The sequence below is a fragment of the Anabrus simplex genome, chromosome 14 (genome assembly GCF_040414725.1).
Source record: "Anabrus simplex isolate iqAnaSimp1 chromosome 14, ASM4041472v1, whole genome shotgun sequence".
Taxonomy (NCBI): domain Eukaryota; kingdom Metazoa; phylum Arthropoda; class Insecta; order Orthoptera; family Tettigoniidae; genus Anabrus; species Anabrus simplex.
In genome coordinates, this window is record NC_090278.1 from 95609249 (window position 1) to 95624278 (window position 15030).

Genomic DNA, 15030 nt, shown 5'->3' on the forward strand with positions numbered 1-15030 from the left:
CATCTGAAGAACATGATCTAAGTTTGATGACTTTTTCTTTATTGATAAGCTCTGATATGATTTATGGGTTTTAGTGTTTAGTTTTGTGGTCAATAGTAATACGTGCTTTTCAAATTTTGCACGTTTTCATTTTGACTCAAATTCTTTTTTGCATACTTTTCTTCTTTTTAAAATAAACTGGGCAAAAATAGGCAACGGTTATGCCAAGAAATACGGTAGGTCCATTGTAATCATTACTGAATCTAACATGCCGTTACCTTTCCTCATAACTTTGTCCCAAATTGGCAATTTCTATTATAATTTTGAAGCACATTTTTCCCATGAAGAACATTAATACTGAAAAACTTATAAGAGACGGACAACACACTCCTGATGAATATTACATAAAAACCTGGGGAGTTGGTCACAGCCACTGGGATAAAGAAAAAAAAAGTCATATTAAACTGTATTGACCAATTATCCTTAAATCAAAGTTAACATTCGATCAACAGTTGATGCTAATTATTACATAATGTTTTGTCCTATTTTAGGGGCTTCTTCAGTACATTACTTAGATAACATCTATCTACAAAATCAAAAGTAAGTTTGGTTTGTTTGTCATAAAAATCTACACACCTTCACTAAACGGTGCCGAGGCGCGTAAGGCACTTGGATGGGTCGTAGAGGAAGCAATATTGTCAAATTCAAATTTCAACTCTGTTGTAGGGGATAAAAAACAAAATTCATAAAAAAGAGAGAAAATATTGAAGTTGTCATAGAAAGACCGGACAGCTCAGTTTATGCCCCTCATTATGACAAACAATACTTGATTGAAGTCGCAGAGAGACTCCGAAAACAACATTTTAGACCATAATATCGCTATGCAATTGTAGCCTAGTGATCCCTGAACTTAAATACGAGGTTTCAAGAAATTCTGTGAAGCCATCTGCACAAACAAACGAAATTTGAACTGAACCTGTTTTTGAAATGTATGTACCCAATCCGAGATATAAACCAAGGGGTACGCCAATTTTTAGTGGGGTAAGTGAACAGCCTTCAGAGAAAAAGTGAAATATGTGTATATAGAGCCACGCTTTACTTGAAAGTTTCACTTGGACTCCCCCGTGTGGGTGAGAGCGATAGAATAACACCCACGGTAAGAGGGGCCCTCATCTGAGTCCTGGCATGGCTTCCACTTACTTGTGCCAGGCTCCTCACTTTCTTCTATCCTATCCGATCTCCCTTAGTCAACTCTTGTTCTTTTCGACCCTGATGGTGTTAGGTTTGCAAATCCTCGAGAGTCTTTCATTTTCATGCCCTTCGTGACCCTTTTCTTCCTTTGACTGATCATTTTTCCTCTCTGATTAGCATTAATAGAGGATGGTTGTACATCCTCTTAAAACAATCACCACCACGACACATCAGAAAACTGTGCCACTCCATCCATTCGCAATATCTGAATTCCAGAACTAAGATGGTAAATTTTTCATCCTTATTTATTAACTGGATAATGAGACTAAAATCTATTTTGTGAAACTTTCATACAAATAGGGTATTCTGTGTTAATTTATTATCATCGTATTATACTTGATACAAACTCGTAAATTTCTTGTGATGCGTTTTTAAAATGTATTCAATTTCACAGTCTCTTGTTTACGATGTGTATTTAGAATGATAGTTTATAATCAATTAAAGTGGTCTTGATAATTAGCCATATTTTTTAAACGTATCATTTAGAGATTTATTGTGGGAGCACATTGAACTTTTAGCTATGAGTGAGGGGTCACAATCTCATAAAAGTGAACCTCTGCTCTAGATCATTATTGTTGGCTTTCTGGAACGACGCCATGATCTCGTCGTCAGACAGCACCTCAACTGTAATCACGCAGGCTGAGTGGACCTCAAAACAGCACTCAGATCTGGGTAAAAATCCCTGACCTGGCTAGGAATCGAACCTGGGGCTTCAACCTAAGAGACAATATGTGGGGCTTGCTAAAAGTTTAAAGTGTACAGACAAAATTGAAATTAATTTATAGAGGTTAGTTAAGGTTTGATATGACTTCCTTTTCCTTTTATAGCAAAAAGAATTGTTCAGCAAGATTTAATACACCTTGTCATGTGGTCCTTCTGCAGTCCTAGAAAGATCTACTTCATGAGGCTATGATCAACTCCTTGCAACACATGACTTCATCTGTAAATCCCCTTCTTTCAACAGAAAACTCAGCTTTCTCTGCACTCTACAAAAAATCGGCTGCCAGAGTATTTCGTAAACCTAAAAAAATAATACATTTGTGTTAAAAGCGAATAAGCTATTTCACACTCGCACTCTTGTGATGCTGCTAACACTTAACTCATGTACACTCACTCAAACACTCCCACTTGTTTCCTTTTTTATAAGTTTTTCCTTTACTCTACAAAAACTTTGTCTTTGAGTTTCTTACACTGGCAGTTTGATAGGGCTGTGGGGACCGCGAACAATAAATGGCTCTCAACAGTGGTCAATTGCTTAAGAACTAGAAACTCCATAGAATAGGTGATATTTCATCGAACAAAAAACCCTCAAACTTTCTGATCGAGTTTAGATTAATAGGCAGGAACAGATCAGGCAAACATTGGTAGGATGTATTTCTCTTCACTAATGTTAAGAAATCGTGACGTTTAAAATGTTCAACACACGCCCAAAACTGTGAAGGGGTGGGGGGGGAGGGGTCACCACACACAGCAACATTGCTGTAAAGAAACTAAATCTAATGATCACAAATCCTGGAAACTGCAAGACTTGTATTCTTCGGTAAATGTTGTGGTGGATGCTGTTGAGAGAAGGCAGGAGGTCATTGAGGGATATCACCTTAGTGTTAAGAACCATTTATCTGAGCCACATTGTCACTGGGAAGAACCAAACGTGTGATATGTCATGAAAGAAAGTATCTTACTCTACAGAAGCGACTAAAGTTAACAGGAGGGGATGGGTATGCACACCAATCGACTGTAGAGCTATAGTGTTGCCAGGCCTGCTCAATTCTCACTTCAACCAGGTAGTAGCACAATGACAGGAGAGGAGGCAATAACCACCTGCACATCTCCTTATCAAACCCAGTTCTTCTACATCCATTTCTTTTCAGCCCCTGACAAGAAGCTGATTTCTACTTCGCAGCTTCATCACGACAGATATCTTGACAGATCTTCAGTGCTGTTTTCTCCTTCTAGTTTCCACACTTTTACCACTTATATTTGCCCTTCATGGCGCTTGCCTTTCTTTCGTCTATACTTTCATTTTTTGAAGTGTTGGACCCCTTCAATTTTTTCTGTCTGATTAGTATTAATAGAGGACGGTTGCCTAGTTGTACTTCCTCTTAACACACTTAAGATCGACCCCAGAGATCTCTGTATTATTGCGGCCAGCGGTTGTGGACGGGCCCTGGAAATCTCCGGTTTTACGTACTGGTTTAGTTTTCAGCTTGTTGCAATGTCTGTAAGCTAGAGTCTGAACTATTTGCCATCGTGTCATGAAGTAGTAAGATCACTGATGTCAGTAGCAATATTTTTTTCCACTTCTACGATCACTGTAACCATGAAACCAACCTATATACATAAGTGCCCACCTAGAGACAAATGCCGAGATGCTTGTATGACAACAAAGTATTTCAACATTTATATGCAGATTCATTAGCTGATGTGCCACATGGTTGACAAGCCTTGAGAATTCTCATATCCACTGACTGTAGGTGACGGACTACAAGAATTCTCGCTTTTATGCACCTCGTATTTCCTTGAACATTGTAGGCGAGATTACGAGTTCCAAACGGTGTAGTCATTGAATATAAACTATTGCTGCGTATTTCTTTCTTTAAACCTTCACGTAACTTATTTAAGAAAATAATGTTGGATATGTACAGCTACACCTAGAGCTCCAGTGCAGATGTCAACATAGCACGGCGCGTTCAGTTGCTGATGGATACCGATATTTGCGATTAATTATATGCAGACCTGTTATCACAGGTACCCAAGTAGCAGTCAATTGGATATTTCTAATTATTAATGGCTAACACTTAACAGGGGAGTAACTGTTAACAGAAATCCTTGCATATTTGAATACATGGAAGGCACAAACAGGGCATTCCTCCTACACTGTACTTAGAAAGACTATTAAATGGAGCCACAAACGGTATTGCTTTGAAAGGTATCACACCGTACAGACTACTAAGCTAGGTGATATCTTAAATACATTTTGAGTTACAGTAGTTTGAGTGCAGCTTGAACTATCCGGTCTACATGGGCTAGCAGCCTCCGTTCGAGACCCGGTCTCATTATGTTAAAACAATAATCACCACCACTTTGTCTCTTCCCTTGTCCTGTGTTTCCAGCTTTCTTCTTATTCTACACTTCCTAAATCAAGACTGAAGATTTGTCAAGATGGCCCCGTGTTAGTGTTGTTGGTTGCTTTCCTGATTGAGATGTAGAACTAGGAATGATGTGGAGATTGTCCTTTCGTGTTTTCATATTAGTCATTATCTTCTCTTCCTGTGCTCCCTCTTCCTACACTGTCACCGTATTCATCCTATTATGTTCCTGTCTTTATACATCTTATTAGAATATGTAGTGTTTATCCTATAACGTGTTCATATTCATGTTTCTATCTTTCTATATGCAACTTGATCTCGACCTTAAAAGTTTGAGGTGTTTTGCTCAAGTTGCAAGTAGCTTAAGATGGGAGCACAATTACCAACTGTAAATACCAAGACACTGCTCCGAGTGCTATTCACGTAACAAACTGGTAGAGACTGTCATTATGTTAAGTGTCTATTTTTTCCTACTTAAATCTATTAGTAGTAATAGAAACTGAAATAAGCAGATCAAAAGTATCCCAGTACCCCTTTGTACGTGTAAACTAGAGCCTAAATTCACTGACTGCCACTGCTGATGTAAAAGGCAGAATAGGTGGAGAAAAGGAACTTGAACACAGAATGGTTATTGGTTTTGTCAAACCAGTGTCATTTCCATCAACTGAACTGTCATGAACGTGAATGTGAAGGAGAAAGGTAAAAAAATGAAATGGCTTTTAGTGCTGGGAGTGTCCAAGGACATGTTTGGCTCGCCAGGTGCAGGTCTTTTGATTTGACGCCCGTAGGTGACCTGCGTGTCGTGATGAGGATGAAATGATGATGAAGACAACACATATACCCAGCCCCCGTGCCAGCGAAATTAACCACTGACTGTTAAAATTCCCGACCCTACCGGGAATCGAACCCGGGACTCCTGTGACCAAAGGCCAGCATGCTAACCATTCAGCTATGGAGCCGGACAAGGAGAAAGGTAACATCTGTGAATTCTGCTGTGAGCCGAGAAATACAGAAATTTAGATTCAAGGCTTAGGCACTGCAAACTATAAACTGCACATTTCGGCAGAGAATGCTATGTGCCACAATTGATGGTATAAAGAGCACCACCATCGTTTCATGGATGACTGGAGCCACGTGATTTGGCAGATTACAGTCAGATGGAAGGGTCTGAGTGTGCCCACAATTTGCAAGTGTTTTTCATGGAAAGGACTTGGTCTTCTTGTAATACTACAGAGCATATCAAAAACAGAAGGTTATAAGGACATTTTGACCAGCCGCTTGTGTTCTCCGGTAGAAGACTGCGTTTCAGCACGATAATGCTCCATGTCATGAAGCAGGTCTGTTCGAGGATAGTAAGGCTCCCCAGAACCCCAACCTCAATCCTATCGCAATGAAATAGACCCAGTGCCATTCCTCAGGAGATGTTCCGACACCTGCAGAGTTCAAGTTGTAATAAAGGCTGGTATCAAGTGGGTGTCTGGACACTTTGGATCAGATAGTGAATTTATTTATAAGTGGTAGGACTGGCAACACCGAGCTCGCAGTTAGGATTATTGGTTGCTGTTCATCCTGTTGTGGGCCATGTCCATGCTAGGGTCCATGTGGTGGATGGGAGGGATGTAGTAGCCCATGCTACTCATGGGCAAGCCCGCAGGGACGTAGGATGGCACGTGATACGAGCTCATCAGGGGGTTGTTGGGGGCCTGCCGGTCCACTATCGAGTCCTGGCTACTGTCTTGCTGGTGGAACATTTTAGCATTGGAGGGAGCACTGCCGATGTGCCCACTTCCGCCGTGGAACATGGCCGCCATTTTCCCCCCGGCGTGCGAGTTGTACATGTTGGCCATCTTCTGAACGTTGGTGTTGGCGCCGTACATGTGGTTCTGACTCGCTATCGAGCTGCTGTTGCTGTTGTCTCCGATGCTGTGGTTGCTCAGGTTGTACACGTTACCCAGAGACGCAGCCGACACTGCCGCCGACACCACCGCCGCTGCCGCCACGGAATTCGCGGTCGCTTGGTTCGTCGCCATCTTCATGGTCCCTGCTCCCCCGACGCCCATCGCCGGGTTGGGCTGGTAGCTTCGACTGGAGTTCCGTCCGGATGGGGCGTTGGGATCGTTGTCGTTCCGATGGCGGCGCTTCATGTGCTTGTTGTAGTTGGCCCAGTTGGTGAACTCTCGGCGACACTCAGCACAGCTGTACGGCCGTTCCCCTGTGTGTTGGCGGCGATGCACCTGTAGCAAAACGGAACATAGATTGCACAGCCTCTATGGTGAAAAGATATGTTACACAAATATTATAAAATAAGAAAGTGTCTGTGTTCGTGACAAGCTATGGTCAAGAATCGCCATTGCTGTTCAGACACTCCCGGCATTAAAAGCCATACGCCATTTCATTTAACAATGCTGTATAAAACATTTATCTGTGAAAGTGATTGAAACATTGATCTACAACAAAACCGAGACAAACATGGGTGATTTTTATGAAAGAAGTCAAAGAAAATGAATGGCTATCCATGGTGCTCTCTTGGCTTATGATGCATGAAATATTTATATAAAATAATATATACACAAGGTAACAAATGGATGTCAAGAAACTGCCTCAGGAGTGACTTCTGGAAGGTCTTGCAGGGAGTCAGAAAACAAACACTATTGAGCTTAGTCTAGGTGGTTTGGTTGTAGGGAGGTGACCTTGACCACTCCTCTCTCCAGGGCGTTGCTAATATTGATGTTCATTCCATGGCTGTTTTTCAAGTCTGCGAGGGAAACTATTTGGTGTCCTGATGAATGCTCTGGACCACACAGAGGTAGTGTGATACTGGTCAGTACTCGTAGCCACTTGCCTGAGGCTATCAGGAGTGCACGAGCCATAGCCCTCGACAGTACATTAACCCGGTGAGCGCTACGCCCGTCTATAGACGGTACACAAAAACTTTTAATTTTTTTAGTGTCCCGGTTCATTATCGGGTGCCAATTAAATATCTGGCATGTTCTGCCATCTGTTGCGCATTACGTAGACCTAATTGATCATGGCTAATAGCTTTGGGAAATAACTTACTATCTGCGTACTTTTTATTGATAGATTTGCGTACGGGTTTGAGTAAGGAGGGAGCAATTCCAAATCTGAATTGAATCGATAATATGATCGATCGATATGAATTTTGCTTAACCTTTGTTATCTTAAGCCAACAAGTGTGTCACACACACATTATATAACATTATATAACATTTCTCGATGCGAATCTTATTCCTAGAGTGAATTCTATAATTTGGCTTTGCTGTGCAAATAACAACAGTACTAGTACGTAAAGTGTACACCAGATGTCGCACAGCGATGCATAAGAGATTCATAGTTTGTGTTTCAAAGGTTGTCAGTACGAATCTCGAAGACTGCCGAGGTCGACCAATTCAGCACTAGGGTGTAAATCTATCCAGAAAAGGTGCGCAGATAGTACAGAGTTTTTTGTAGACATCTGTGGAATTCATCCGCGATTGAAACAAGCATGGCAGAACAACAAGCTAGTTGCTCCCGCAGCAATATTATTTTGGATCGAACAATCTTTCCGTTATTAACCACAGCGCAAAGTGATGATGAAGATGCTGATTTTAATGAATTGTTAAGCAATTTTGAAAGTGAGAGTGATGAAAATATTGTACCGAGCAAGTTGGCCGAGCGGTTAAGGGAGCGCAGCTGTGAGCTTGCATCCGGGAGATAGTGAGTTTGAACCCCAATGTTGGCAACCCTAAAGATGGTTTTCCATAGTTTCCCATTTTCACCCCAGGCAAATGCTGGGGCTGTACCTTAATTAAGGCCACAACCGCTTCCTTCTCACTCCTAGCGCTTTCCTATCCCATTGTTGCCATAAGACCTACCTGTGTCGGTGTGACGTAAAGCCAATTTCAGCAACAAAATATTGTAAGTGAGAAAGAAACAAAGCCTCCTTCTAAATGAAAGTAGAAAAACACAGTGAGTTCAAAAGCTACTTTATCACTATTTTCATGGTGAACGGATGACTTTTCTTGACCGCCGGGCTGAGTGGCTCAGATGGTTAAGGCGCTGGCCTTCTAACCCCAACTTGGCAGGTTCGATCCTGGCTCAGTCCGGTGGTATTTGAAGGTGCTCAAATACAACAGCCTCGTGTCGGTAGATTTACCGGCACGTAAAAGAACTCCTGCGGGACTAAATTCCGGCACCTCGGCGTCTCCGAAGACCGTAAAAGTAGTTAGTGGGACGTAAAGCAAATAGCATTATTATTATTACTTTTCTTGACCAGACTTTCAAGTAACTATGACAGACTCGGGGAGCCAAGTAGTGTTTGATGACAACCCCAAAATCATTGATTTTTTCAAAACTTTTCTACCAGTGGAGTTGGTGCAGCTGGTTGTTGATGAAACAAATTGGTATCACAAACAACTGGTGGAAAACATAGAGCTGTCACTTCTTTCCAGGTTTAGAAAGTATTTTAAAATACTAACTTATGTACTTGTAAGGAGTTACATGTATTAGTTGCCTAAAGATTTTAGGAAATAATTTTATTTTGGGCTCTTTATTTTGCATAATGATGTACGCGTGGGCACACGAAGTGTAATTTTGTTTTCCCTCAAAAAAATATTGAACATAAGTGTGGATTTTCCATTTGCATTTAGATTTATAAAGAATCAACATTTATAAACATTTTAAGCTAATCTTCTCACTGATAAGTTAAAAATTGAGGCTTCTACAAATTTTTTACATACAAATGAAAAAATTCAGCACTGAGGTACGAAACAGCTAACTGGTAACTCAGCACTTAAAAGGTTAGGGCTAAAGCTGTTGTAATAAGACTGGGAGCTGGTGCTAATACACTAAGGGCCTGTACTACGACAGCCAGATAAAAGTGCGGTATAAATTTATTTGGCAGTTTGCACATTTATCTGGAAGTTTGGTTGAAAACGCGTACTACGACTTTTGTTTATGTGCAACCTGGGGGAATATTCTTGAGGTTAGCTATGCCGAAGTGGTAGAGGCAGTTAACGCTCTTATATGGGGCTTCGCTCCTATCGGGGACGCTACTGTAAGAATCAAGATGGCTCTACATCTGCATGATGCTGTACGAAATTAAGTTCTTACAGTGTAATCTATGTATATATTTATAAAGTATGCCATGCTTCCTGTCCAGCTATCACCAAATTCTGAAAGATTTCCCAAGCTAGCAAGCTGTTGCTACTGATTATATGACTTGCACACAAGCAAGATAACAACGACCTTCACGGGTAGCTGTGGTCGTTAGGGCAACATTGTTTACTGCAATGCAGTTTTTCGTGGGTTAGAGTCCCAATAGTCGAACATTTTTTTACCTTCTAAATGTTAGTCGGTAGGGTACTAGAGGTGATAGTACACATTTCCTAATCAATAGAATGCGTGTCAAAAGTGTGGGTTCTATTCCAAATCTATCCGCGACGCACATATGGAGTAAAGGTATACGACGTTGTTCATGGCGATTCGTCCATCGAATGAGGATGTTAAGGAGGTTACGGTATATTTCTTTGACTTCATAACAACATGCTACTAAGTATGTACACTAAAGTGAAATAAATGCTTGCCAGTTACGGTACTATTATGACATTGTATTGAAAAGAAAGAAACTAACTACTTACCGTATTCAGTGAGCAAACAATAAATTAAATCAATAATAAAATTAATGATCCTACGCTGCATCAGTAGAATTAATTATTCTAGTAATACAATTTCAAAAGGAATAGAGCTAAACAAACGAAAACACCAGGGAACACGTATACCACCGCGCTGAATTTCACTATATTTTCAGTAACCTTATTACCAACTCAATAAACATGTTACTACATCTTCCGCATTACAATACCGTTGTTAAAATCCGTTGGTAGTACGCAAGAAAATATTTAACTTCTAGTTTGCAAAAGTGCAGCCTACGTATCTGGCAGTCATTGTACAGGCCCTAAGAACAACATTTTACTTTAGCAGATATTTTCCCTAGGTGGTAGCAGTAGGATAGTGTCACACCTAGATACTCTGGAGTGCTGCTGTACCTGAACAGAACACTGGACTAGTAAATGTACTGTTTATTGCTTAGTAGATTTGAGTGGAGATGCCATTTTCTGAAGGAGTCATCTAGCTTCTTGAGATCCTGTGAGAGAATCACTCCTGATTAACTGAAGTCTGTTCTTTGGACTATTGAACTGTTATCATCAGCATACATGGATTTTCGCGAGACAGTTCCAAGCGTGTCACGAATGTACAAAGCTGAACAAAGTGACTGTCATATCTGATCCATCTGGCAGCCCACTGTCCAGCCTATGGAATCTGCGAATGTGTACTGATTTGGTGGTTTAACTACAGTAGAACTCCGCTATAGCGAGTACGGCATATAACGAGAACTCCGTTATAGCAACGACTTCTTTCTGTCCCTTCAAAATTCCTATATTAAACTGTGTATCGTCCTTCGGTTACAGCGAGAACCCTATCAGTGGCCCATCCGTTATTACGAGCGATTAAGCGCGCGCGATTTTTTCCGTTACCGATATTTATTTACCCCAGCGATGATACTGCATGCGATCGATTACCTTCGGCATAGTTTCCTCGCTATGTGTACTAGCGATTTCTCTCGTCGACATTCGAAGGCGATGTCTGAGTCGATTAGTAATATCCGTCGACAGCTGTTCCGTAAAGAAAATTCGAAATGAAAGAGAACATATTTTCGTAATAAATGCGTAAATAACGTGTCCGATAACGGTTGTTAACTCGTTAAAAATGAAGGCTGACTAAACGACCGTTTAATTTTAAGGCTAAATACTGCAATTAAGTAAGAATGGGATACACCTCGAGATATGGCAGAGTGCTTAATTGATTTCATAGGTTAGTTTGTATTTTGTCGCGTCTGGTTAAATTACGGAAAGGCTATTATGAAAATGTATAACGAGAAAGATATAATTTCTCTACCGGCGCTTGAAGTGTGTTTTCATCATACGTATAGTACGCTAAAGTGAGGATACGTGACGCTGTTTGAATAAGAAAACTGAAACGTTTGCAACAAAATCAATCAATCAATCAATCAATACTGATCTGCATTTAGGGCAGTCGCCCAGGTGGCAGATTCCCTATCTGTTGCTTTCCTAGCCTTTTCCTAAATGATTTCAAAGAAATAGGAAATTTATTGAACATCTCCCTGGGTAAGTTATTCCAATTCCTAACTCCCCTTCCTATAAATGAATATTTGCCCCAGTTTGTCCTCTTGAATTCCAACTTTATCTTCCCACACATCTCCAACTATGTTGGTACTTATATCAGCTTTCCTTACGTTGTTGGGACCAACGTGAAACACTACCACCTTCTCCTTCCCCTCCTCCCTCTCTTCTACTTTCCTCAACATCTGCCTCAACCTAATTCCTGGATAACATTCTACCCTGGTTCCCTTTCCTCCACACACTTTCCCCACGTGTCTAACGATGGAATCCCCCATGACCAGAGCCTCAACCCTACCCTCCTTATTTGATCCCCTCCCCTCTTGGTCAGCCCTATCTTTCCTGATAGCTGCAGAAGCTACTTCCTCCTCCCTTTTCTCCTTCCCATGACCCTGTTCCACCTGTCTTTTCCTATCCTCTACTCTACATTTCCCTTTCCTACCTTTTCCCTTCCTCCTACTTCCACACATCTCAGCAACAGTTCCCTGTCCCTCATCTTCCCTCTGTTGTTCTACCTGGAGTGACTCATACCGATTTCGCACAGACACCTGTCCTGAATTCTGATCCTGAATAGAGCCCTTAGCCTGCAACCTCCTTCCCCTTAGAACATTAGACCACCTGTCTTCTGCAACTCCTCCTTTTCCTTCCCCTCCCTCGTATACACCTACTGTAACCTGTACATTGTTTGAGGGAGTCCTATCTTCCTTCCTGTCTTCTGTGAGATTCCTAATTATCTCCCTCAAACTTTCCAATTCCTCCCTCATACCCCTCAATGCCTCGCCACACCCACAGTAAGTACACTCGCGCTCCTTAGCCATTCTTTACGGAAAAAAATGAAATTAAAAATAAAATAACTTATTTGCAAAAAATAAATGAACGTAGGGATATATTGTCTGGGATAGTACACAATACGATCGATCATCTTCGGTACGGTATAGTTTTCTCACTTTGTGCATTTGCGAGTTCTCTCGTTAACATTCAAAGGCGATGGAGTTGATTAGTAATACCCATCGACTGCTGTTCTCTAAAGAAAATTCTAAATGAAAGAGTAAATGCGTAAATAATGTGGCCGATAGCAGTTGTTAACTCGTAAAAATAAAGACTGAATAAACGATATCTTAATTTTAGTGTTATATACGGAAATTACGTGAGAATGTCATACACCTCAAGATATGGTAGAGTACATCACTGATTTCAGAGGATATTTCATATCTTCTCGCGTCTAGTTACGGCTATTTACATGTAAATTTTTCGCGAGGAGGTTATTTCTCTACATGCGTTTCAAATCTGTTTTCATGATAGGCTACATACACGGTTAGGTTAGGTTAGGTGACGCTGTTTGAAGAAGAAAGCTGAGGTATTTGCCACAGAAATCTCTGGAGTGATACCGTATTTCTCTGAATCCAAGACTTTTTTTCCTCAGAACCTCATGTGAAAACTCAAGGGTTGTTGCATTCGCGGCCTAACAGGAAGTTAATGGATACCACTGGCAACTACCGCGGTAAACACGCTGCTTCTTTTCACACACGCACAGAACTCATTGACAATAAACGACCGCCTCTTTACTACACATCGCTACCGGTTGTACAGTGCCTGTGTGTTTCTCAAATCTGCAGAATGGCATCAAAACATGCGACCCTTCGAATTCTTAGAAAAACCATATCTACTCAATGGCAGAGTCATAACGTGTCTACTGTACTTGACGCTTAGTAAAAATAAGGTTTATAGAGAGCAGGAATATTTTCGTGATGGATAGTCGTATTGTAAAGATACGTGGAAAAGGTATTGCCGGCAAATTTTCAACAGGTTCTAGTCGATATTATGGTGCCAATTTTAAGTTAGTGTTTATTAAACACTCGGAAATGTAGAACAATTGTGCAGCCGCAAGAAAATACGGCAAAGGCCTAACTAAAGCCAATATTTGGAGTTAGCGTGAAGATAAAGAGCCAAAAAAATGCGTACTGTACAAAAATGCATTCAGTGGTCCGCAACAAGGACACTTTAAAGAAGTCGATGATGAAATTGTGAGGTATGAGCACGAAAAACGCAAGGGCGTTTGGCCATACCGTGGCGCAATAAACTCGTCCGTTGACTTTCAACGTTCGCGATTAGGCCTATACATCGCTAGCCGTTGAATGTGGCCGGACCCGACAAGTGAGACGTGCGTGTAGCGGTAGCCGGTTATATCTGACACTGCGTAAAAGTAACAGTTTTATAGACAGCAAGAATAATTTCCCGACGGATCGTTGTATTGTAGAGACGCATGGAATAGGTATTGCCGGAAAATTTTCAACGAGTTTGCTTCGATATTATGATGCCAATGTTAAGTTAATGGTCCTTTAACCCGCGGAAATAAAGATAATTTTGCAGCCGCAGAAAAAAAAAAGAAAAAAAAAGAAAAGAAATAGGGCGTGACGCAAGTCAATGTTCGGCATCTAAAAATAGTCTAAAAATGCGTAGGCCTGTATGATTTTACAAACTTCTTTTTGAGCCTGATTTAAATTTTTTGAAGGAAAAAGTGGGGTTCATCTTGGATTCGGAGAAATACGGAACTATGTTTCTTTTTTCAGAATGAAATTAAACATACATTTTCACGTAGTATCGGATTACGAAAAATAACAAACAAGTAAGCCGTAGTGTGGATATCATCTGCGGAAATGCAAGTTTTGAACAAACGGATTGCCGTTTCGTACTGATTTTAAAGTGCATGAAGGGTTTTCCGACTTTTATACAAAAATCGGATATAACAACAATCCGTTATAGCAAGTAAATTTTTCGCTGTTGTGAATTCTCGCTATAACGGACTTCTACTGTATATATATATATATATATATATATATTCTCTAAAAATATAATGCAGTTAATTTTACATGGGAGGTAAGTAGCCTTCTCTTTGGTGCTCATCAGACTTCATTCAAGTAGTCAGAGACTGACTGCAATGTCTGGGAATAACAGGTCAAAGGAATTTCAAGAGATTCTCTGCATCTTATACTTGTAAGATACTACTGAATTGTTATCCTGGACGTCTATAGTCACCTTATCTGTAAAACAGGAACTATTCATTTTGAAATAAAAATACCATATTAGAACTCTCATATTTAAAAAAAAAAATTAAGTTTAAGGATGATGTAATGCTGCCTGGGTGTAGAATGGAAACTGTAGTTGTTGCCAAGCTAAGAATAGGTTTAAGCTTTCAGCCACCTCAGGTTATGTTCCTTGAATAAACTGCTAAGTAGCAAACTTTGAAATGACACATAGAAGGGCTATAGCAATTTCAGAAAAAATGAGAAAATTAGGACTGGAATGAATGAAAAAGTACCGGGCAGATCGCAAGAAGTGAACAGTATAACCTTCAAAGAGAAAGTGAACACGGAATGATTCAAGTGGTGCAATGTGCCAATTAAGTTAATAATAACAACAACAATAGAAGGAAAATTAATACAAAAATATGAGATATCGAAAAGAGTAGATATACTTAACCCATTCACTGCCAAACCCGTATATATACGTTATTG

The 15030-nt window shown here is 40.5% G+C and overlaps 1 protein-coding gene across 1 annotated transcript in view; it reads right to left on the bottom strand.

Annotated features, from left to right (window-relative positions):
- Positions 1-4858: 4858 nt before the first annotated feature.
- Positions 4859-15030, bottom strand: part of LOC136885255 (zinc finger protein 37 homolog) — a 28511-nt gene continuing 18339 nt past the window's right edge. Inside the window, exon 7 of the mRNA XM_067157733.2 lies at positions 4859-6553. Coding sequence (XP_067013834.2) covers positions 5870-6553 — 684 coding nt within the window. The 3' untranslated portion in view covers positions 4859-5869. The remainder of the gene's footprint in view (positions 6554-15030) is intronic.